The sequence below is a fragment of the Hemiscyllium ocellatum genome, chromosome 17, assembly GCF_020745735.1.
Source record: "Hemiscyllium ocellatum isolate sHemOce1 chromosome 17, sHemOce1.pat.X.cur, whole genome shotgun sequence".
NCBI classification, from domain to species: domain Eukaryota; kingdom Metazoa; phylum Chordata; class Chondrichthyes; order Orectolobiformes; family Hemiscylliidae; genus Hemiscyllium; species Hemiscyllium ocellatum.
In genome coordinates this window covers 27,723,958-27,746,870 of record NC_083417.1, presented here as the reverse complement: position 1 = coordinate 27,746,870, position 22,913 = coordinate 27,723,958, and the positions used below count along the sequence as shown (strand labels likewise).

The following is a 22,913-nucleotide window of genomic DNA, read 5'->3' as shown; positions in this document are numbered from 1 at the left end:
AAGGAAGGGTTTAAGAGGGATATGGGCCAAGTGCTGGCATATTGGACTAAATTAAGATTAGATATTGGCATGGATGAGTTGGATTGAAGAGTCTGTTTCCATGCTCTACATCTCTATGACTCTATATAGGGTGCACAATTGCAAGGCAGGAGATGGGCACTAAGTCAAAATAATGAAAGAGCTGGTGCAAAAAATGACAGACTGGCCTCCTTCTATGCTTTGACAATGCTCTAGTTTTTGTTAATGTCAACCAATAGAGAAAAAAAAGTTGGGAGATGCAAATAAGATGCTGAAGAATTATTCTTTCACAACAAGAACATTTTCTCCTAACACCTATATTTAGACTCCTCAAAATTTTGAAAACGATCAAACCTCCCCTCAGATTTTTATCTGTTCTGCATTACATCAGTAAACTAAGCAACAGTAATGTATAAATGTTTTACATATTGCATAGTACAGCTATACTTAATATAATGTAATTAGTTCAATAAATGATAAGTGCGAAACGAAAATACAGTTATTTGACCAAAAATTGAAATGGTATGGGGAGAGTAATGCACATCAAAGATCTATTCTTCAGTTTGAACTTTTCACCTTCACAAGATGGCGGTACACTAGCCAGGTGCATCATGGGTTGAGGGGCAGCAGACTGCCCGTGGAAACGCTACTTCCGGTTTATTTTGTTTGAGGAAATGGCGGCGTTTACGAGATCGCCGCAGACGGAGGTGAGACCGAAGTTGTTATGCCCGGGGGACCAACTGAGTGGTGGTACTGAAGCTGCTTTCCCGGATCTTGAACGAGTCGTGAATGGTTGGACACTCGAGTTTAACTTGCACTGTTCGTTCAATGCACTCCGAGCTGGGCAACATGAGCAGTTTTGCGCCATTCTGAATGTGATAACAGGTGAGGAGAAGGATGGAGTTGTGTGCACACTTTCGTTGTCAACTAAAAAACCCAATGCAAACGTGGCCCGGGTTGTCAAAGAGGTATTGCCGGAAGAACCGTTGTGCTTTCCAATGAGTAAGAGCCTTGAACGTTTTAAGATTTGTGTGAAGTATTTGGGAGTAAATACTGTTTAAGTTGTTAAGTATCATAATTTTATGATCGGAATCTCCAGAAAAAGTGAAATCGCCAAATTTGAAGTATTCTTATATTAAGGTTTAAAGCGGAATATCACTTTCGAATGACAGGCTGGATAGCTGCCAGTGCTTCTCATTCACCGTTTGAAAACACCTGAGAGTTTTGAGCAATCTTTACAAACTTCAGGAATCTGGCTCGTTTGTTGGTGCAGTTGTAGTGAGTAGATCTGTTTGCGGTTGTATAACGCCAGTTAACTGAGTGGTTGACGGCTGGCTTCCGATGCAGAATGACGACAGCAGCGTGCATTCAATTACTGGCTGAGGTTGCAACCTTATCAACCTCTTCCCCTGCCTGAGGCATGGTGACCCTCTGGTTAAACCACCACTATCTGGTTACCTCGTTAAACCACCACTAGTCATCTCTATCATATGACAGAGCAGAGCTGTGGTCCTCTGGGACTATGGCAACTTTATCTTTAAACCCAATGTGATTGAGCTCCCCCTAAAAAATTTTTTCTAAGCAAGGAAGTGTGTTTCCAAGTCTCTCTCCACTGAAAAACAAGCGAGTGGAGGCAAGGCAGGATAATAACAGTTGCATGGTTCCAGTGAGTGCTTTATTATTTCTGTAGTTTGTCACCTTCCATGAGTTAGAGTCATAGAGATGTACAGCATGGCAACAGACCCTTCGGTCCAACCTGTTCACACTGACCAGATATCCCAACCCAATATAGTCCCACCTGCCAGCACCTGGCCCATATCCCTCCAAACCTTTCCTGTTCATATACCCATCCAAATGCCTCTTAAATGTTGCAATTGTACCAGCCTCCACCACATCTGGCAGTTCATTCCAGACATGTACCACCCTCTCCGTGAAAAAGTTGCCCCTTAAGTCTCTTTTTTTATATCTTTCCCCTCAGACCCTAAACCTATGCCCTCTAGTTCTGGACTCCCCCACCCCAGGGAAAAGACTTTGTCTATTTATCCTATCCATGCCCCTCATAATTTTGTAAACCTCCATAAGGTCACCCTCAGCCTCCGCACCAGTGAAAACAGCCCCAGCCACTTCAGCCTCTCCCTATAGCTCAAATTCTCCAACCCTGGCAACATCCTTGTAAATCTTTTCTGAACCCTTTCAAGTTCCACAACATCTTTCCGATAGGAAGGAGACCAGAATTGCACGCAATATTCCAACAGTGGCCTAACCAATGTCCTGTACAGCCGCAACATGACCTCCCAACTCCTGTACTTAATACTCTGACCAATAAAGGAAAGCATACAAAACGCCGCCTTCCCTATCCTGTCTCCCTGCGACTTCACTTTCAAGGAGCTATGAACCTGCACTCCAAGGTCTCTTTGTTCAGCAACATTCCTGAGGATCTTACCATTAAATGTATAAGTCCTGCTAAGATTTGCTTTCCCAAAATGCAGCATCTCGTATTTATCTGAATTAAAGTCCATCTGCAACTTCTCAGCCCATTAGCCCATTTGGTCCACATCCTGTTGTAATCTGAGGTAACCCTCTTCGCTGTCCACTCCGCCTCCAATTTTGGTGTCATCTGCAAACTTACTAACTGTGCCTCTTTTATGCTCACATCCAAAATATTTATGTAAATGACAAAAAGTAGAGGGCCCAGCACTGATTCTTGTGGCACTCCACTGGTCACAGGCCTCCAGTCTGAAAAACAACTCTCCACCACCACCCTTTGTCTTCTACCTTTGAGCCAGTTCTGTATCCAAATGGCTAGTTCTCCCTGTATTTCCATGATATCTAACCTTGCTAATCAGTCTCCCATGGGGAACCTTGTCGAACGCCTTATTGAAGTCCATGTAGATTACATCTACTCCTCTGCCCTCATCAATCTTCTTTGTTACTTCTTCAAAAAACTCAATCAAGTTTGTGAAACATGGTTTCCCATGCACAAAGTCATGTTGACTATCCCAAATCAGTCCTTGCCTTTCCAAATACATGTACATACTGTCCCTCAGGATTCCCTCCAACAACTTGCCCATCACTGAGGTCAGGCTCACCAGTCTATAGTTCCCTGGCATGTCTTTACTGCCCTTCTTAAACAGTGGCACCACAATTGTCAATCTCCAATCTTCTGGCACCTCACCTGTGACTATTGATGATACAAATATCTCAGCAAGAGGCCCAGCAATCACTTCTCCAGCTTCCCACAAAGTTCTAGGATACACCTGATCAGGTCCTGGGGATTTATCCACCTTTAACTGCTTCAAGACATCCAGCACTTCTCCTCTGTAATATGGATATTTTGCACGATGTCACCATCTATTTCCCTACATTCTGTATCTTCCATATCCTTTTCTACAGTAAATACTGATGCAAAATGTTCATTTAGTGTCTTCCCCCATTTTCTGTGGCTCCACACAAAGGCTGCCTTGCTGATTTTTGAGGGGCCCTATTCTCTCCCTAGTTGCCCTTTAGTCCTTAATTTATTTGTAAAAACCCTTTGGATTCTCCTTAATTCTATTTGCCAACACTATCTCATGTCCCCATTTTGCCCTCCTGATTTCCCTCTTAAGTATACTCCTACTTCCTTTTATACTCTTCTAAGGATTCACTCGATCTATCCTGTCAATACCTGACATATGCTTCCTTCTTTTTCTTAACCAAACCCTCAATTTCTTTAGTCATCCAGCATTCCCTATACCTATCAGCCTTCCCTTTCACCCTGACAGGAATATACTTTCTCTGGATTCTTGTTATCTCCATTTTCCAGCCGTCCCATTACCTGCAAACATCTGCTTCCAGTTGGCTTTCGAAGGTTCTTGCCTAATACCGTCAAAATTGGCCTTTCTCCAATTTAGAACTTCAACTTGTAGATCTGGTCTATCCTTTTCCATCACTATTTTAAACCAAATAGAATTATGGTTGTTGGCCCCAAAGTGCTCCCCCACTGACACCTCAGTCCACTCCCCTTTCCCAAGAGTAGGTTAAGTTTTGCACCTTCTCTAGTAGGTACATCCACATGCTGAATCAGAAAATTGTCTTGTACGCACTTAAGGAATTCCTCTCCATCTAAACCTTTAACACTATGGCAGTCTCAGTCAATGTTTGGAAAGTTAAAATCACCTACCATAACTACTCTATTATTCTTACAGATAGCTGAGATCTCCTTCCAAGTTTGTTACTCAATTTCCCTCTGACTATTAGGGGCCTTATAATACAATCCCAATGAGGTGATAATCCCTTTCTTATTTCTTAGTTCCACCCAAATAACTTCACTGGATGTATTTCCGGGAATATCCTCCCTCAGCACAGCTGGAATGCTATCCTTTATCAAAAATGCCACTCTCCCACCTTTCGCCTCCCTTTCTATCCTTCCTGTAGCATTTGTGTCCTGGAACATTAAGCTGCCAGTCCTGCCCATCCCTGAGCCATGTTTCTGTAATTGCTATGATATCCCAGTTCCATGTTCCTAACCATGCCCTGAGTTCATCTGCCTTCCCTGTATGGCTCCTTGCATTGAAATGAATGCAGTTTAATTTATTAGTCCTACCTTGTCCCTGCCTGCCCTGACTGTTTGATTCACTTTTGTTCCCAACTGTACCAGTCTCAGATCGATCTCTTTCCTCATTATCTCCCTGGGTCCCACCCCCCCCATCTTATTGGTTTAAATCCTCCCAAGCAGTTCGAGCAAACTTCCCTGCCAGTATATTAGTCCCCTTCCAATTTAGGTGCAATTCTTCCTTCTTGTACAGGTCACTTCTACCCCAAAAGAGATTCCAATGATCCAAAAACGTGAATCCTTCTCCCATACACCAGCTCCTCAGCCATGCTTTCTTTTGCTCTATCCTCCTATTCCTGCCCTCACTAGCTTGTAGCACTGGGAGTAATCCAGATATTACTACTCTCGAGGACCTCCTTTTTAAATTTCTGCCTAACTCTCTGTAATCTCCCTTCAGAATCTCAACCTTTTCCCTTCCTGTATCGTTGGTTCCAATGTGGGCAATGACCTCTTGCTGGCCCCTCTCCCCCGAGAGAGCCTTCTGCACCCTCTCCGAGACATCCTTGATCCTGGCACCAGGGAAACTGCACACCATTCTGCTTTTTCTCTGCTGGCCACAGAAACGTCTGTCTGTACCTTGGACTGGAGAATCCCCGAACACAATTGGTCTCTTGGAAACTGACGTACCCCTCGTTGCATTAGAGCCAGTCTCAATACCAGAAACTTGGCTGTTTGTGCAACATTCCTCTGAGGATCCATCATCCCCAACATTTTTCAAAACAGCATACTTGTTTGAAATGGGTATATCTGCAAAAGACTCCTGCCATAGGTGCCAACCTCTCTTACCCTTCCTGTGTGACTGTATTTGAGACTCCCCCCCCCCCCCCCCCCCCCCCCCCAACACCACCACCACCTCCTATAATTGCCATTCATCACATACTGTTGCTGTTGCAAATTCCTCATCGCTTCTATCTATCTTCCATTCGATCTGCTAAGATTTGCAACCAACAGCATTTATTGTATATATAATCTGCAGTAACCCTTAAACTCTCTTCAAACTCACATCAGATAAGATTCACATCCAACAGCATTTATGGCAGATATAATCCACAGTAACCCGTAAACTCTATTTAAACTCCCACATCTGACAAGAAGTACATATCATTGCAAAGGCTATTTTTGCTCCTTCACAATCTACAGACCCAGAAAATAACACCGACTTATTCCTCTGCAAAACACTGCACCAGGTTAAATTAAGAGATATGGCTTATATTTTAAGTTTAACCAAGAGACTTATCTCCAAAAACACATAATCAAGAAAGTACCCACTGTCCTCACTATTACAGCCTTTCTCTTTGTCAGATTTAAAACAACAATTAACTTATCTGATTCTGTGTTGTGAACTTCGCCCAAACCGGTTCCTCCAAGATTAGTTGTAAAATTCACTGTTTGTTAATTTTCCAGATGCTCTCCAATGTCCAGCGACACATGAATTCAAAAACAGCAAAGGCAGTAACTATGCAGGTTCTCTCTCTCTCTCGCACTGTCCTCACCGTGTTGTCTTCATGATGTGATGGACAGGTTTGTGCGATATGTTTGGGAGCTCCACGCTTGAGCCTAAATAGCCACTACCCTCCGGTTCAAACACTCTATTTGTATTCTGCTCTAGTACACTGATGTACCTATGTAAGGTATGATTTGTCTTGTTAGCATTCAAAACAATACTTTTCACTCTCAGTACATGTGACAATAACAAAATAAAATCAAAACTCTTCTCTCCAGTCATCAAGTGTGGTGCTGGAAAAACACAACTGGTCAGGCAGTATCTGAGGAGCAGGAGAGTTGAAGTTTTGAGCATAAGCTCTTCATCAGGAATGCGTCTTGAGCTTATGCTTAAAACTATGACTCTTCTGCTCCTCGGATGCTGCCCTCACCGGCTGTGCTTTTCCAGCACCACATTGACTGTGATCTCCAGCATCTGCAGTCCTCGCTTTCTCCCAGTCTTCTCTCCAGTATATAAGCCAGTTACTCCCATCAGTCTATTTATAGTTGCAGAAGGCAATTCAATCAAACATACTTCATGAAGCTCAAGGAAGACTTGATGCATTTGTAAGTTGATTTCAGCATCCATCTTTAATGGCAAGTTTACATCTTGTAGGAGCAAATTCCTGCAGATGTTGAAATTTGTACCGAAAACAACAAATGCTGGAGAATACAGCCGGTCAAACAGCATCCAGGAGAGAGCAAGCTAACGTTTTGAGTCCAGATGCACTTCACCAGAGCTGAAGTGAAATGTAGAGGGGACAGCATGTATGCATTGTTACATTCTTATAAATAACAAATGCATTGAAACTCGATGGTTACTGATGGTCAAAGGCCAATAGTATTTTTCACTTTCATTGTTTTGCCTTTTGCTCAGCACACAATTCAACATTTGTGATGCTTACTTGTAACAATTTATTCATTGTCTCCAATCAAAACATCAGCAAACCTGCAAATATAAGACTGAAAAGCACATAGAAATTTTCTGATGATAGACTCTATTTTGTTTAAGGATGCCCTAACTAATTTCATCATCTGTGGGTCATCATGTGATTTAAGTCTGATGTAGGACATCCCTAAGCTGACAATTGATGTCAGTCATTATTAGTGCTTGTGGGAACCTCTGCGGATGTGCCACATATCCTCAGGGTTAAATGTTGCAAACTTTGTGTAGATGGTCCTCGAAATACACTGAATCAAATTTCAATGCTGGCATCTACACAGAACAGTCCGCTGTTGCATTTCCTGGCGGTCTTCATGATGTTGAGCCCAGCATAATGAAGGTCCTCATTATTGTGTCTTTTGTCTTGCATTGAATTGACTCAGTGGATCTCAGGAGTCTTCACTGGAAGAATGGCAGAGCAGAAGATTAATGTTGAATTATACCAGGCAATTCTCCATGTGACTGTTGAATTCTGTAAAATTCTGGGTTTGTGCCTTGCAGAAGAGAAGTGACAGCAATAGTCTGATCTGCTTGATGTGGAACAATTGCAGAAGAATGATGTTCAAACCTGAATGGCAGTCATGTACAGTCCACTCAAATTAAGAAATTGAATCGCTATTTTGTTGTCTTTTTTAGTAACCGAAGTTTTACAAGACATTACTTGTTTATAAAATGCGCTGAACTGGCTGCGTTCATTGATGTGGGAGACCTGAGACTTCCATGCTTAATCAAATTAACACATTTAAGATGTCAAATACAATAATTCTTTTATGTAATATAAGGAATGTTTTGCATTAGGAATACATTATAACCTCCATCCTTCTAGCCAGTGAACCTCTGCCTGTGTTCTCATTGCACAAGTGGCAGGCAGTGCCTATCTCTAACAAATATAATAATGTACTCATTTCATATTTAGTTTCAACATTACTGTTATTGAAACTTCCATCACCAAAATTCTGTGGGCTACCATTGACCAGAAATTTAACTAGACCATGTGTATAAGTCCCATGTTGAGAGTGTGGTGCTGGAAAAGCAAAGCCGGTCAGGCAGCTTCTGAGAAGCAGAAGAGTTGATGTTTCATGCACAAGTCCTTTGTCAGGAATGATGCTGTGAGCTGAAGGGTGGTGGGGTGGGGGAAGGTAGTTGAGAGTGTGATAGGTAGATGGAGGTGGGGATAATCATGTTCGATCAGAGAGGAGGGTGGAGTGCATAAGTGGGAAGGAAGATGGGGAGGTAGGACAGGTCGTGAGGGCAGTGCTAAGTTGGAAGGTTGGATCTGGGATAAGGTGGGGGGGAATTGGTGAAATCCACATTGATGCCATGGGGTTGGAGGCTCCTGAGGTGGAAGATGAGATGTGCTTCCTCCAGGCGTTGGGTGGTTAGAGAGTGGCCATGGAGGAGGCCCAGAATCTGCATGTCCTTGACAGATTGGGAGGGGGAGTTGAAGTGTTTGGCCATGGTCTGTTGAGGTTGGTTTGTGTGGGTGTCCTGGGGTTGTTCTCTGAAGTGCTCTGCGTAGGTGTTTGGTGATGGGAGGTGTGGTTGAGGGAGTGGTGTTTTCGAGTTGGCCCCTAGCTTCAGCGGTGTAGAGCTCAGTGTGCACCACCGCTGCCGCCCCCGCTCCCCTCCAGTCCCCTAGTTTGGTGGTGAGGTTGGGGTTGTAGCGAAGGGAGTGGAGGGCTGCAAGCTGTGAGGGTGAGAGATTGGAGTGGGTGAGGGGGGATAGACAGGTTGAGGTGGCCACTGTCATGCTGGCAGTTGGAAATAAGAGATGAAGGGTGGCTAACAGACTGGCATGGGCAGTCCAGGTGTATGGGCTGTGTTGGAGGACGGCAAAAGGGTCCTCGGAAGGTGGACAGGAGTCTTGATGGGAAAAGTAAGCCTGGAGGTGGAGGCGGTGGAAGAGTGTTCGATGTTACAATGTGTGTTGAATTCGCTGATCTGGGAGTGGAGGGGGATGAAAGTAAGGCCTTTGCTGAGGACTGATTATTCATCCTCGGTGAGGGGAAGGTCTGGGGTGATGGTGAAAACTTGGCAGGGCTGGGAGCTAGGACCTGGTGGAGGGCTGGAGCCGGGAGTGGGGGTGGAGACAGTGACTGGAGTGAGCGTGATAGTTGAGTGATCAAGATGATGTCATTTGTGAAATGACACTCAACTGGGACATTGGGGGTGGGTGTGGTGACTGGGATCTGCAGTGGATGTGTCGGCAATGTTCAGGTGAGTGGCATCAGTGGGGACGGAAGTGGTCGCAGGGCGGAAGTGGTGAAACGCTTGGTGTAGGTAATGTTGGTGGGGGCGGAAGGTGGCAACAAAGGAGGTGGAAGTACCATGGTTGAGAGTGTGGTGCTGGAAAAGCACAGCAGCATCTGAGGAGCAGGAGATGATTCCTGATGAAGAGCTTATGCCCGAAACATCAATTCTCCTGCTCCTTGGATGCTGTCTGGCCTCCTATGCTTTTCCAACACCACGCTCTCGACTCTAATCTCCAGCATCTGCAATCCTCACTTTCCCCTTGTTTAAGTACCATGGCTACAAGAACAAATCGAAGATTAGAAATCTCAAGTAACTCACCTCCTGATTCTCCACAGCCTGTCCACTATTTACAAGGTACATATCAAGAGTATACTGCAATATTGTCTATAGTTTTATGAACATAGCTGTCAAAATTCATGAAACTCCACTCCATCCAATAAAGTTCTTGATTGACACTCCAACCACGATCCTAAAATTCATGAGTAATATCACGATCACACGCTGGCATTGGTACAAGCTGTTTTCAAGATGTACTTCGATGATTTGCCAAGCCTCCTTTGACCATATCTTCTAAAGGCACCACATATAGCGTTGAAAAGGAGAAGGGCAGTCGTCACATAATGCTGCTATCTGCAAGTTCCTCTCTAAGCCACACACTGTTCTAAATCCGAACCATATCAATATTCCTTCACCTTTGCTAGGTTAAAAACCCAAAGCTAACTTCTCCAAAGGAATTAAAATGATCAACAAATCATTTTTAAATTTTTAGATTAATTTGTGGACAAGGAAAACTGAACCACCTCATGATGAAAGTGAATGTTATCTACTTCTGATTTAAATTTGAATTTTTTTTTCTTTTTCCCATCTCAATTATAGCTATTTTAAATCGACCATACGTTGACACAGATGAGATTGGAAAGAAGCTTCTAACAATTCAATTTCTATCCAAATTTGGTAAGTGAATGTAGGAAAGTTACACGAATTGATCATTAAGCTTGTAATTGGACAAATGGAAAAACTCAAGAGAGTCAGGAAAATTCATTGTTATTTTGTGAAAGCAAAATCATGTTTGACCAACTTATTGGAACTCTTGGAAGGAATGATTGTGTACTTTGGATAAAGGGGACCATGTGATGTACTGAACTTGGATCTCCTGAAGGTATTGGATAAGGTTCCACAAGCCATTATTATGCCAAGTAGGAGCTCCTGGTGTTGGAAGTAACATACTAACATGGATAGAAGATTGGCTGGCAGAAAACAACATTCATAAAGATGTCTTTTTAGATTAGCAGGATGGTATGTCTGGGATCCCACAGGGATCTTTTATGTTAGACAGTTAGATTAGGGGATTGGAAGCATAGTGGCTGACATTGCAGATCAGGCATTTGGATGGGCATGTGAATAGGAAGGGTTTGGTGGGATATGGGCTGGGTGCTAGCAGGTGGGACTTGATTGGGTTGGGATATCTGGTTAGCATGGACGGGTTGGACAAAAGTGTCTGTTTCCATGCTGTATATCTCTATGACTTGAAGTAGGAGTGTCTTTTGTGAAGATGGCATCACAAGGATGTATGGACAGGTGAGTGAATGAGCAAACGTCTGGCAGATGAAGTATAATGTGGGAAAATGTGCAGTTGTTCATTTGTGCATTAATAATAAAATAGCATAGTATTATTTGAACAGGACAACTGCAGAACTCTGACGTAAGTTAGTGCATGTATGCTGCAGGTAATTACAATTCACAATATGATTATGATGTAGATGAGGATATGAAATATCATATCTCCATGTTTGCAGACAACAAAGCTGGGTGTAAGGATGAACTGAGGGTGCAGATTTGCTTCAGTGTGATTTGGGCAAGTTGAAAGAATCGGCAAATGCATGGCAGATGAAGTATAGTGTGGATGAATGCTACTTTGGTAGCAAAACAGGACAGCAGATTGGGCAATATATTGGGAAAGGGGAACGTGCAATGAGATCTGGATATCCGTGTGCATCAGGTGCTGAAAGTAAGGATGCAATTGCTGCAGGCAGTGATGAAAGCCAATGGTATGTTGACTTGCCTAGTGAGAGGATTAGAGAACAGGAGTTGGGATGTTTTACGGCAATTGTACAGGATGTTGGTGAGAATACACAACGAATATTATGTTGTGTTTTAGTCTTATCTGAGGAAGAATGTTTTGGCTATGGACAGTAAAGGTTTACCAGATTTAATCATGGGGTGACGTAAGAAGAGAGACTGGATTATATTCACTAACGTTTTAGAAGAATGAGGGCAATTCTTTTTAGAATTGAGATGAGAAATAACTTCACCCAGAGATTGGTACTAATGTGGCATTCTCTGCCACTTACAGTAGTTGAGGCCAAAACATTGAATGATTTCAAGAAAGAGTTAGACATCATTCCTAAAGCTAAAGGGTATGGGAATAAAGTGGGAACAGTACTGAGTTGGATGATCAGCCATCCTCCTGTTCAGTGGATAGGTTTAAAAGGCCAAATGGCCAGACTCCTATTTTCTATGTTTCTATGTTACAAAGGCTAATGGAATGCTATCCTTTATTACGAAAGCAATTGGACATAACATTGAGGAGGTCATGCTTCAGTTATAGATCACTTCTTGGATAATATATACATTTTGGTCTCATTATTTCAGGAAGTATGCAAATTAATTGAAGGAAGTTCAGAGCTAGTCTATTAGATTGATACTTGGAATTTACAGTGATGTCTTATGAGGAAGATTCAACCGACTAGACTTGTTTTCATTTGAGTTTAGAAGAGAGATAGTTGATATGCAGTTTAGAAAAATCTGAAAGCCTTGACAAGGTGGATGTAGAAAAAATGTTAACTTGTGGGTGATCCAGAATTAAGGGACACTTTTAAAATTGGGGTTGCCCTTTTTGGACAAAGATGAGGGGAATTTTGTTGAAGATTCTGCAACTTCGGAACTTTTTGTCTCAGAATGCTGTGGACGGATCATGGAAGTAGATACAGGATAATTAAGGGCTGTTAGAAGTAGATAGGAAATTGGAATTCTGAGCACAACTCTATCAAGTGTAATCTTATTCAATGGAAGAGTAAGCAATGGCAGAATATAATGGCATATTTCTGGTCCTAACCTCTGTGTATGTACGTATTTCTATTGTCAAAACACTGTCGTCTTACTTAATCAAAGCATTTAAATCTATATAGCTGGTTTATCTTGTGCATAGTTGTATGTGATCAGAGTGAATTCAAATGCAACATGTTTTCTTTTCAGAGAATGATGCCATACCATTGGAATCTGTTTTAACAATTCTGGATCAGATGAAGGCAGAGTTCTCACTGAGTGAAGATTTGTTCCAAGAGGTCAGAGGAGCTGTGGTGCAGCAGGTTTGTTCATTACACTGATTTTTAAAATAAACTTGTGCATTCAAATTTCTTGAAACAGCAAACATGCAGGAGTAATTATTCGCTTCTGGTCCGCTCCTTTTATTTACTCTTTTGCTTTTTCCCCAAAGGTAGTTCACAACTATGCATCATGTCATGATATGATCAAAAAAGAAACTGAAATTTTCTGTTTTTGTTTAACCTCCCCAGCATCCACAGTTCTTCGTTTTACTGTCAGAAATAGTTCTGTCAAAATTTTAAAATCACAATTCCTGCATAATGTTTTCTTCCAATGATGCTTTTGTATATATAAAATATTACAAGTTCAAAGATTCTTCTTCAGAACGAAACAGGGACACAAAATTTTGTGGTTTATGCCATTGACAAAGGGGGTGGAGGAGTGAGTAGATCAGATGGTCAGGGTGCCCAAAGCAAAAGACATGTGAGTGCTTATAGTGGTAAAGGAGAGGTTGTGATGTAAATAAGTGAAAATAGTATGTTTGAATCAGAGAAAATAGGTCAATCTTGCTAAAAGCACAGCAAGTAAGACAAACAAGAAGTGGTTAGGGTAATCAAAATAGAAGACAGTGTTAATGTTCTGATGTTGTTGACCTCAGTGATGACCCCTGAAGGCTGTAAAGTGTCTAAGCAGAAAATGAGGTTCTGATCTTTCAACTTTCTTTTGAACTTTACTGTAACATTGCAATAGGCCTGTGATGGAAATCTTGGCGTGGGAGCAAGATGGTTTATTGAAATAACAAGGAATTAGAAGGTGGGTAAATTCTTACAGATAGAAGAGGTATTTTGCAAAGCAATCATCCAGTCTGTATTTGGTCCCACCAGTGTAAAGAAGACTGCATAGTGAGCAGTGAATACAATTGCCTAGATTGAAAGTGTTTGAACAGTGAGGAGGGAGGAAGATAAAATGGCAAGTGTTAGATCTTCTTTGCATCGGAGGTGCCATGAGGTATGGGGGTGAGCTGAGAGATCATTAGGAGTGATAGATTGGACAAGGATGTTGTGGAGGGGATGGTCCCTGAAGAATGCTAACCTAGAGGGGAGGGGAAGATAGGTTTGTAAGTGGTGCAAATGGCAGAGGATAATCCTTTGAATGTAGAGGGTAAGGGAACCTTATTGTTCTGTTAGGGAGGGAAGAAATGTAGGTAATGGATTAGACATAGCACTCTCAGCCACGTGGGGGATAGGATTTCTTGATTGAGGAGAAAGGACCCCAGTGAAATGTGGCGTTTTAAGAATACATGGCAGAAACACTGGGAGAATGGAATGGAATCCTTTCAGGAAGCAGAGCTGTATGGAAGTCTACTTAAAGTAACTGGGAGACAGTGGATTTATTGGAAATTGGCAAGCAGCCTATTGCCAGAAACTCAAGCACTGGAATCAAGGAAAGCACGGGTTCAGTCTGGGATGGGCTATATTAAGCTAAGAGAAGGAATGAAGCTGGAAGCAAAACTGATGCATTTTTCAATTCTGGACAAGAGTGGGAAGCAGCACTGATGAGATCATCATTGTACGAGAGAAAAAGTTCATTTATTTCCTCATCCTGATTGAACATACTAGTCTCGCTTATTTTATATCTCAATCAATCCTTTGCCAACATTAACATTCCCATTGTCTTTTGCTTTGGGCACCCTCAGTCTGATCCATTCCTGCTTTCCCTTTGTCAACACCATAAAACCCATTATTTCCCAGCTCGCTTCAGGTACTCTAGAAGAGTAAGTGGACTTTAAACGTTAATGTTGTTTCTCCATCCATAGATGCTGCCATATCTGTTGAGTTTGTCCAGTTTTCTGCTTTTGCTTGGTTCACTTCTTCAAGTTGACTGAAAAGTCTAAATGTTCTCGCTTTATTTTCTCGTTGATTTTCCCAGTGGCTAAGTATGGTTCGCAGTAAAACTCAGTTACTCAGAAGCCATAATATCTAAATGTTGAACTTTTGCACAATGCAGGTGGATTCACCAAAGAGTGTTACATGTTAGAGGTACCATCTCTTGGATGCGTTGTTGAGGTGAAACCCTGATTGTCCTTTCAGATGAATGCAACCAATCCTGTGGCACTGTTCAGAAGAACAAGCGAGTTATTCTGGTGTTCTTGTCAAAATTTATCTTTTGGCATATGTCACCAATATTTTCTGATTACTTATCTCATTTCCATTTATGGTACTTAGTTTTTGCAAATGATACTTAATTATCTGTGAAATTCTTTGGAGGATCCTGAGGACTTCACATAGATGGGTTAACTCCAGGAAATGTGAGAGAGGTAGGCAGTAGTGCAGGAGTCTTCTGTGGCTATCCCCATTTCAAACAAGCATGCTATTTTGGAAAATGTAGGGGAATGTTGCACAAATACCAGTTTCTAGTATTGAGACTGGCTCTAAGGTAATGAGAGGTATGTTGAGTTCCAAGCAATGGATTGTGTTAGGGGACTCTCTAGTCCAAGATACAGACAGACGTTTGTGTGGCCAGCAGCAGCAAATCAGAATGGTGTGTTGCTTCCTTAGTGCCAGGGTCAAGGATGTCTCGGAGGGTGCAAAATGTTCTCAAGTGGGAAAGGCGCCAGCAGGAGGTCATTGCACTCATTAGAACCAACAACATAGGAAGGGAAAAGATTGAGATTCTGAAGGGAGATTACAGAGAGTTAGCAGAAATTTAAAAAGGAGGTCCTTGGGAGTAATGATATTTGGATTACTACTGAGGCTGCAATCTAGAGAGGTTAGGAATAGAAGGATAGAGCAGATGAATGTATGGCTGAGGAGCTGGTGTATGGGAGGGAGATAGCGAGGAAAGAGATCAATCTGAGACTGGTACAGTTGAGAACAAAGGAGAGCAAACAGTCAGGGACAAAACAGAGAACAAGGTAGGACTGATAAATTAAACTGCATTTATTTCAATGCAAGGGGCCATACAGGGAAGGCAGATGAACTCAGGGCATGGTTAGGAACACGGGACTAGGATATCATAGCAATTACAGAAACATGGCTACAGGATTGGCAGGACTGGCAGCTTAATGTTCCAGGTCACAAATGCTACAGGAAGGATAGAAAGGGAGGCAAGAGAGGAGAGGGAGTGGCATTTTTCATAAGGGATAGCATTACAGCTGTGCTGAGGGAGGATATTCTTGGAAATGCACCCAGGGAACTTATTTGGGTAGAACTGAGAAACGAGAAAGGGATGGTCACCTTATTGGGATTGTATTATTGACCCCCTAATAGCCAGAGGGAAATTGAGAAACAAATTCATAAGGAGATCTCAGTTATCTGTAAGAACAATAGGGTGGTTATGGTAGGGGATTTTAACTTTCCAAACATAAACTGGGACTGTCATAGTGTTAAGGATTTAGATGGAGAGGGATTTGTTAAGTGTGCACAAGAAACATTTCTGATTCAGTATGTGGATGTACCAATTAGAGAAGGTGCAAATCTTGACCTACTCTTGGGAAATAAGGTGGGCAGGTGACTGAGGGTTCAGTGGGGGAGTTCTTTGGGGCCAGCAACTATAACTCTATTCGTTTTAAAACAGTGATGGAAAAGGATAGACCAGATCTAAAAGTTGAAGTTCTAAATTGGAGAAAGCCCAGTTTTGATGGTATTAGACAAGAGCTTTCAAAAGCTGATTGGGTGCAGATGTTCGCAGATAAAGGGACGGCTGGAAAATGGGAAGCCTTCAGAAATGAGACAACTAGAGTCCAGAGAAAGTATATTCCTGTCAGGATGAAAGGAAAGGCTGGTAGATATAGGGAATGCTGGATGACTAAAGAAATTGAGAGTTTGGTTAAGAAAAAGAAAGCATATGTCAGGTATAGACAGGATAGATTGAGTGAATCCTTAGCGTATACAGGCAGTAGGAATATACTTGAGAGGGAAATCAGGAGGGCGAAAAGGGGACATGATATCGCTTTGGCAAATAGAATTAAGGAGAATCTAATGTGTTTTTACAAATACATTTAAGGACAAAAGGGTAACTAGGGAGAGAATAGGGCCCCTCAAAGATCACAGGGCGGCCTTTGTGTGGAGCCACAGGAGATGGGGGCGATACTAAATGAGTATTTTGCATCTGTATTTACTGTGGAAAGGACTTGGAAGATATAGAATGTAGGGAAATAGGTGATGACTTCTTGAAAAATGTCCATATTACAGAGACGGAAGTGCTCCTCTGTCTTGAAAAGCATAAAAGTGGATAAATCCCCAGGACCTGATCGGGTGTACCCTAGAATTCTGTGGGAAGCAGGAGAAGTGTTTACTGGGCCTCTTGCTGAGATATTTGTATCATCGATAGTCACAGGTAAGGTGCCGGAAGACTGGAGGTTGGTTAACGTGGTGCCACTGTTTAAGAAAGGTAAGGACAAGCCAGGGAACTATGTCGGTGGTGGGCAATTTGTTGGAGGGAATCTTGAGAGACAGGATGTACATATACTTGGAAAGGCAAGGACTGACTAGGGATAGTGAACATGGCTTTGTGCGTGGGAAATCATGTCCCTCAAACTTGATTGAGTTTTTTGAAGAAGTGACGAAGAGAATTGATGAGGGCGGATCGGGAGACCTGATCTATATGGACTTCAGTAACGCGTTCGACAAGGTTTCCAATGGGAGACTAATGAGCACGGCTAGAGCTCATGAAATACAGGGAGAACTGGCTATTTGGATGCAGAACTGGCTCAAAGGTAGACAGAGGGTGGTGGTGGAGACTTGTTTTTCAGACTAGAGGTCTGTGACCAGTGGAGTGCCACAAGGATCAGTGTTGGGTCCACACTTTTACACTTACATAAACAATTTGGATGTGAACAGAAGAGGTATAGTTGGTAAGTTTGCAGATGACATCAAAATTGGAAATATAGTGGACAGCGAAGAAGGTTAACTGGGTTGGGAAGTGGCAGGTGAAGTTTAACTCCTGGGCAGTGTTGCTGAACAAAGAGGCCTTGGAGTGCAAGTTCATAGCTCCTTGAAAGTGAAGTCGCAGGTAGATAAGATAGGGAAGAAGGCATTTTGTACGCTTTCCTTTTTGGTCAGAGTATTGAGTACAGGAGTTGGGAGGTCATGTTGCGGCTGTACAGGACATTAGTTAGGCTGCTGTTGGAATATTGCGTGTAATTCTGGTCTCCTTCCTATTGGAAAGATGTGAAACCTGAAAAGGTTCAGAAAAGATTTACAAGAATGTTGCCAGGGTTAGAGGGTTTGAGCTATAGGGAGAGGTTGAAAAGACTGGAGCTGCTTTCCCTGGAGCATTGGAGGCTGAGGGGTGACCTTGTAGAGGTTTATAAAATCATGGGGAGCATGGATAGCATAAATGGACGAAGTCTTTTCCCTGGGGTCAGGGAGGCCAGAGCTAGAGGGCATAGGTTTAGGGTGAGAGGGGAAAGATATACAAGAGACCTAAGGGGCAACGTTTTCACGCAGTGTGTATATGGAAGAGCTGCCAGAGGAAGTGGTGATGGCTAGTACAATTGCAACATTTAAAAGGTATATGGATGGGTATATGAATAGGAAGGGTTTGGAGGGATATGGGCTGGGTGCTGGCAGGTGGGACTAGATTGGGTTGGGATATCTGGTTGGCATGGACGAATTGGACTAAAGGGTCTGTTTCCATGCTGTACGTCTCTATGACTTGGGAATTATTTAAATGTAAATTACTTTATTGTGGTATATGGAAATGTAATTAGAATATTCAAATTGGACTAAATTTTATTTGTTCAGATTACATTCTCTCAGGGAAGCACTTCAATTTATCCAGTGTCTGCATGCCTTCTGTTCTTCTGTGGTCAAGTATTGGAAATATTACCTAAACATAACATCACAAATTTTGTTTGCTTTTTGGAAATATGATTTCTTATGTACGCTTCATAGAATTTTAATAGCTAAGTTGATCTCCCAAATCCGTTTGTTGCTTAGCTGAAAGAAAAATTGGATTGATATCGAAAATGTGCTTATTACTGATAGCTGGACTTAATTGAACATTAATAGGCAAATCCGTAGAGGTGAGAGAGATTCTTTCCCAGGATTCTTGGGGTGCAGAGATAGTGCCCCGAACTGGGCCAGACGTCTGGGTTCAAATCTCTCCTATCACAAGGATACGTCTAAGCAATTTTTAGAACTCAGTTTTTACTTAAATGAGAGGGAATGGATTTTTTCGTTGTTAATCCATTAATGGGTTCTGGTTTTTTTTCCTTAATGAGATGGCTGCCTGTTAATAGCGTTCTTGGAAACTGGCTAGATTGTTTTGAACCCAATTTTGAGCTCTTAGTTGTGAAAGATACCATCTTTGTGGTCCTTCATTTCACTTTGAACTTGAAAATAGGCACTGTGTATAGCTTCCGTACAAACATGGAAGCAGGAGAGGGCCTCTCACTCCCTCGAGCATCCTGCCATTTATTAAGATCCTGATTAATTGAAACTTCACTTACATTCATATTTACCCATGATAACCTCTCACCCAATTACTTTGCAAGAATCTTGTGTGTTAAAAGTATTCATAGATTTTGTGAGCATGTTTATTCGGGTGAGAGTTTGAAAGATGCTCAGTCCTTTGAGAAAAATAAGATTCATCTCATTCTCTATTTTAAATGGGTGACCCCAGCTCAATTATCTCATTTTAAAAAAAATTCTTTCCACATCTACGCTGTGAAGACACCTTAGGCTCTTGTATGTTAGAATTAAGTAGCATCTAACCCATCTAAACTCCAGTGGGGATACAAGTGTGGCCTGTCCAATTATTTCTCAAAAGACATTTCAGATGTTAGTCTGATAAACTTTGTCTGCAACGTAACCTACTGACTCTTGTACTGAATTTTATATCCCAATAAATCATGTTCTGCGAACTGTCCTAATTACTTGCTGGAACTGTATTCGAGCCTTTTGTGATTCATGAATTGAATTCTCAGATCCCTCTGCATCTTTGCCAAAATGCAGAACTTCAGATTTTCTCTTAAGTAAGCTCTACATGTCCACTCACTTAACCTGTTATATCTTTTGCAGCTACCTTATATCGCCTTCACTATTTACTTTCCTACCTAAACAGAAATTGCTGGAAAAACTCACCCGATCTGGCAGTATCTGTGCAGAGAAATCAGAGTTGACATTTCAGGTCCAGCGATTTTTTTAAAACTTTACTATCTATCTTTGTATTGTCTGCAAACTTTGGCATCAAAACCTCCTATGCCTTTGTTCATATTGTTCATCCAAATTGTAAATCATTGATTTTCCAACATTTCACTGACATACCACTTGTTAAATCTTACATGTTGGAATGTATCAGTGCTGTGAAGTCTGAAATATATCCACTACATCTCTGTTGACCTATCGTCTAACCTAATTAATTTCACTTTAGCCACCTTTGCTTTCATGCCCTAGTAACTATTGTTATTAAAGTATAAGGAAATAGTTTGAACCCACTCCTCACCCTTGTATGGAAAGTAAAATTTAGGCATTGTGGCTGCTGGGGTCCAGTGGTATCTTCACAATGAAATCATTCATTAATCTTAACTTGTTTCACAACACCAGATCTTTAATACTTTATTCTCTAGTCAACTCCAGAACATGCTATGGTTTAAGCAGCTACCCCCAAAATATTCTCTGAATTCTTATTCTAGGCTGACTCGTATAAGACCATAAGACATGGTGGAAGTAAGGCCATTCAGCCCTTCGAGTCCACTTGGCTAAACAATCATGGCTTATGGGCATTTCAGCTCCACTTACCCGCACTCACCCCGGTAGCCTTTAATTCCTTGCGAGAGCAAGAATTTATCAATCCCTGCCTTGAAGACATTTAACGTCCCGGCCTCCACTGCGCTCCGTAGCAATGAATTCCATAGGCCCGCCACTCCCTGGCTGAAGAAATGTCTCCTCATTTCTGTTCAAATTTGACCCCCTCTGATTCTAAGGCTGTGCCCATGAGTCCTAGTCTCCCTGCCTAATGGAAACAGCTTCTCAGCGTACACCCTTTCTCAATCATGCATTATCTTGTAAGTTTCTATTAGATCTCCCCTCAACCTTCTAAACTCTGATGAATATAATCCAAAGATCCTCAGTCGTTCGTCATATGTTAGGCCTACCATTCTAGGGATCATCTGTGTGAATCTCGGCTGAACACGCTCCAGTGCCAGTGTGTCCTTCCTGAGGTGAGGGGCCCAAAATTGGACACAGTATTTTAAATGGGGCCAAACTAGAGCTGTATAAAGTCTCAGAAGCACATCGCTGCATTCATAAGCTTCTAAAGTCTCGATACAGAATGAAATCTCCCATGATTATCTCAGTGTCCTTCTGACAAGCTTCTATTATTTTTAAATTTATGTTCCATCCTACTATCTCAGGGAAGATGTACACTGCTGCCTTGAGTGGTTTTTTATAGTTTCTCAGCTCTTTCCCCAATTGTTTCCATGTCCTGAGCATAGGCCATCCTTCTCTGTTGTGCTACCACCATAGTTAACAACCAGAGTCACACCTTCACCTTTTCCGAGCCTCCTGTCCTTTCTTGATATCTTCTAACCTTCTGAATTCATGTCCTAATAAGATCATAAGACAAAGGAATGGAAGTAAGGCCATTCGGCCCATCGAGTCCACTCCACCATTCATTCATGGCTGATGGGCATTTCAACCCCACTTCCCCGCACTCTCTCCATTACCTCATCCATATCACCTTGCACTCATGTCTCCTTAATGGTTACCAGATTGTGCTTATTTCTATGGTACTCTCGGTTCATGCTGTTTTGTTTTGAATATTACATGCATTTAGATACAAATTCTTTACTTTTATTCTTTTTGTATCCACTATTCTTCTTTGTTTTATTCCAGATTTATACTCTATCCCTTTAAGTCACAGTCTATTGTTTTTGTATTTTTTTTCCTCATTTGTCATATTGCTAATCTCCGATTTACCACACTTTCTCAAATTTGAATGCTTAGCCTCCACTAAATTCCTTTTTCCATTCCCTAGTTCGGCATTTGGCAAGTAGCCAGCCCCTGCATGCTTCAGTTGGAAACCATCCCATTAGTACAGATGCTAATGTCCCATAACAAGAATCTTGTTCACCACCTGCACCATAACCTCAAATTAAAATACTAGTCCAAATTAAGTGTTGCTGAGATTTCAGGATGTTTTTGGTTTTTTGGTAACAAAAAAACCATCTTCAATCTGGCCATGCTCTCTCCTCCAGCCAGCTACTCCACCCCTCTCCCTAGCAATTATGTGACATTGAAATAAACTTAATGACACATTTGAGTCTGAGATGAGTCTCCAACTACACAACACATTACCACAAAGGATGCCTGACACAAGGATGTTTTAAGTTCTCTCATATTGCCTCAGGTGCCTGTGTCCTAATTTGAACCAAAATCCATTCAGTCATCACCCCGTCCTTGGCTTCCTGTTAAGCAATGCCTCCACAAAAAAATACTTATCCTTTTTCTCCAGTCCCTGTATGGCCGTACGTTTTCGTATGTCTGTGAACCTGTACAATTTTGAGATACCTGTATCCTCTAATTCTAGTCTCTTTAGAATCCAAGCCATATACCATCCTGACCTGGAAATATATCACTGTTCCTTCACTGTGTCTCGGTAAAAGTCCTGGCAGTGTCTCCTCAGTGGCATTTTAGTGTCCCTACAACATGCAGATGCAGCAATTCATGAAGACAATTCACCATCACATTCTCAAGAGCAAACAGACGATAAATGCTGACCCAACCAGCCATGATCTGACTTGTGAATACAAAACAAAAGCTGTGCCACTTTGACAACTCTGCTTTGGGTTGCCTGAGCCCGACAATTTGGAGTTCCTTCTTAGACCTTACCATCCTTATCCCTCACTACCTTCCTAAAACTCAACACTTAACAAAGCATCTGGTTGTCTGTTTGATATCTTTTGATATCATTCAGTGTCAATCTTTGGTAATGCTACCTTGAAATTTCTTGTAGTACTTTACCACATTAAAAGCAAAAATAAATTCAAGTTGTTGCATTATCATCTTTTCTCAAGTTCATCTCACTTAAAACTCTGCTTCTGTCAGCTGTACTAAGTAATGTTCTCAAGACTGTATAGAATATTTGTTCTCATTGTTGCCTATTTGGAGTTTCCATCCACGTTCTGAAACCTTTTAATGTTTTCTTACCTTTAATTTTCTCCAGTTCTGACAACTCAACTCATTTTTCACCAGTATTCCCTGTGTCATTTGTGCAAATCTACTACTACTCTGCCAGAACAAATGGGAAGATCACAATCATCATTCTACCTTTTGGAATTAGCAGAAGTTATAACCT

General features: G+C 41.8%; 1 protein-coding gene across 2 annotated transcripts in view; it reads left to right on the top strand.

Annotated features, from left to right (window-relative positions):
* The first annotated feature begins 688 nt into the window (after positions 1-688).
* terfa (telomeric repeat binding factor a) overlaps positions 689-22,913 on the top strand; it is a 55,833-nt gene continuing 33,608 nt past the window's right edge. For both annotated transcript variants that reach the window (XM_060837624.1, XM_060837622.1), the window contains exons 1-3: positions 689-903; positions 10,164-10,241; positions 12,543-12,655. In XM_060837624.1, coding sequence (XP_060693607.1) covers positions 693-903; positions 10,164-10,241; positions 12,543-12,655 — 402 coding nt within the window. In that variant the 5' untranslated portion in view covers positions 689-692. The remainder of the gene's footprint in view (positions 904-10,163; positions 10,242-12,542; positions 12,656-22,913) is intronic.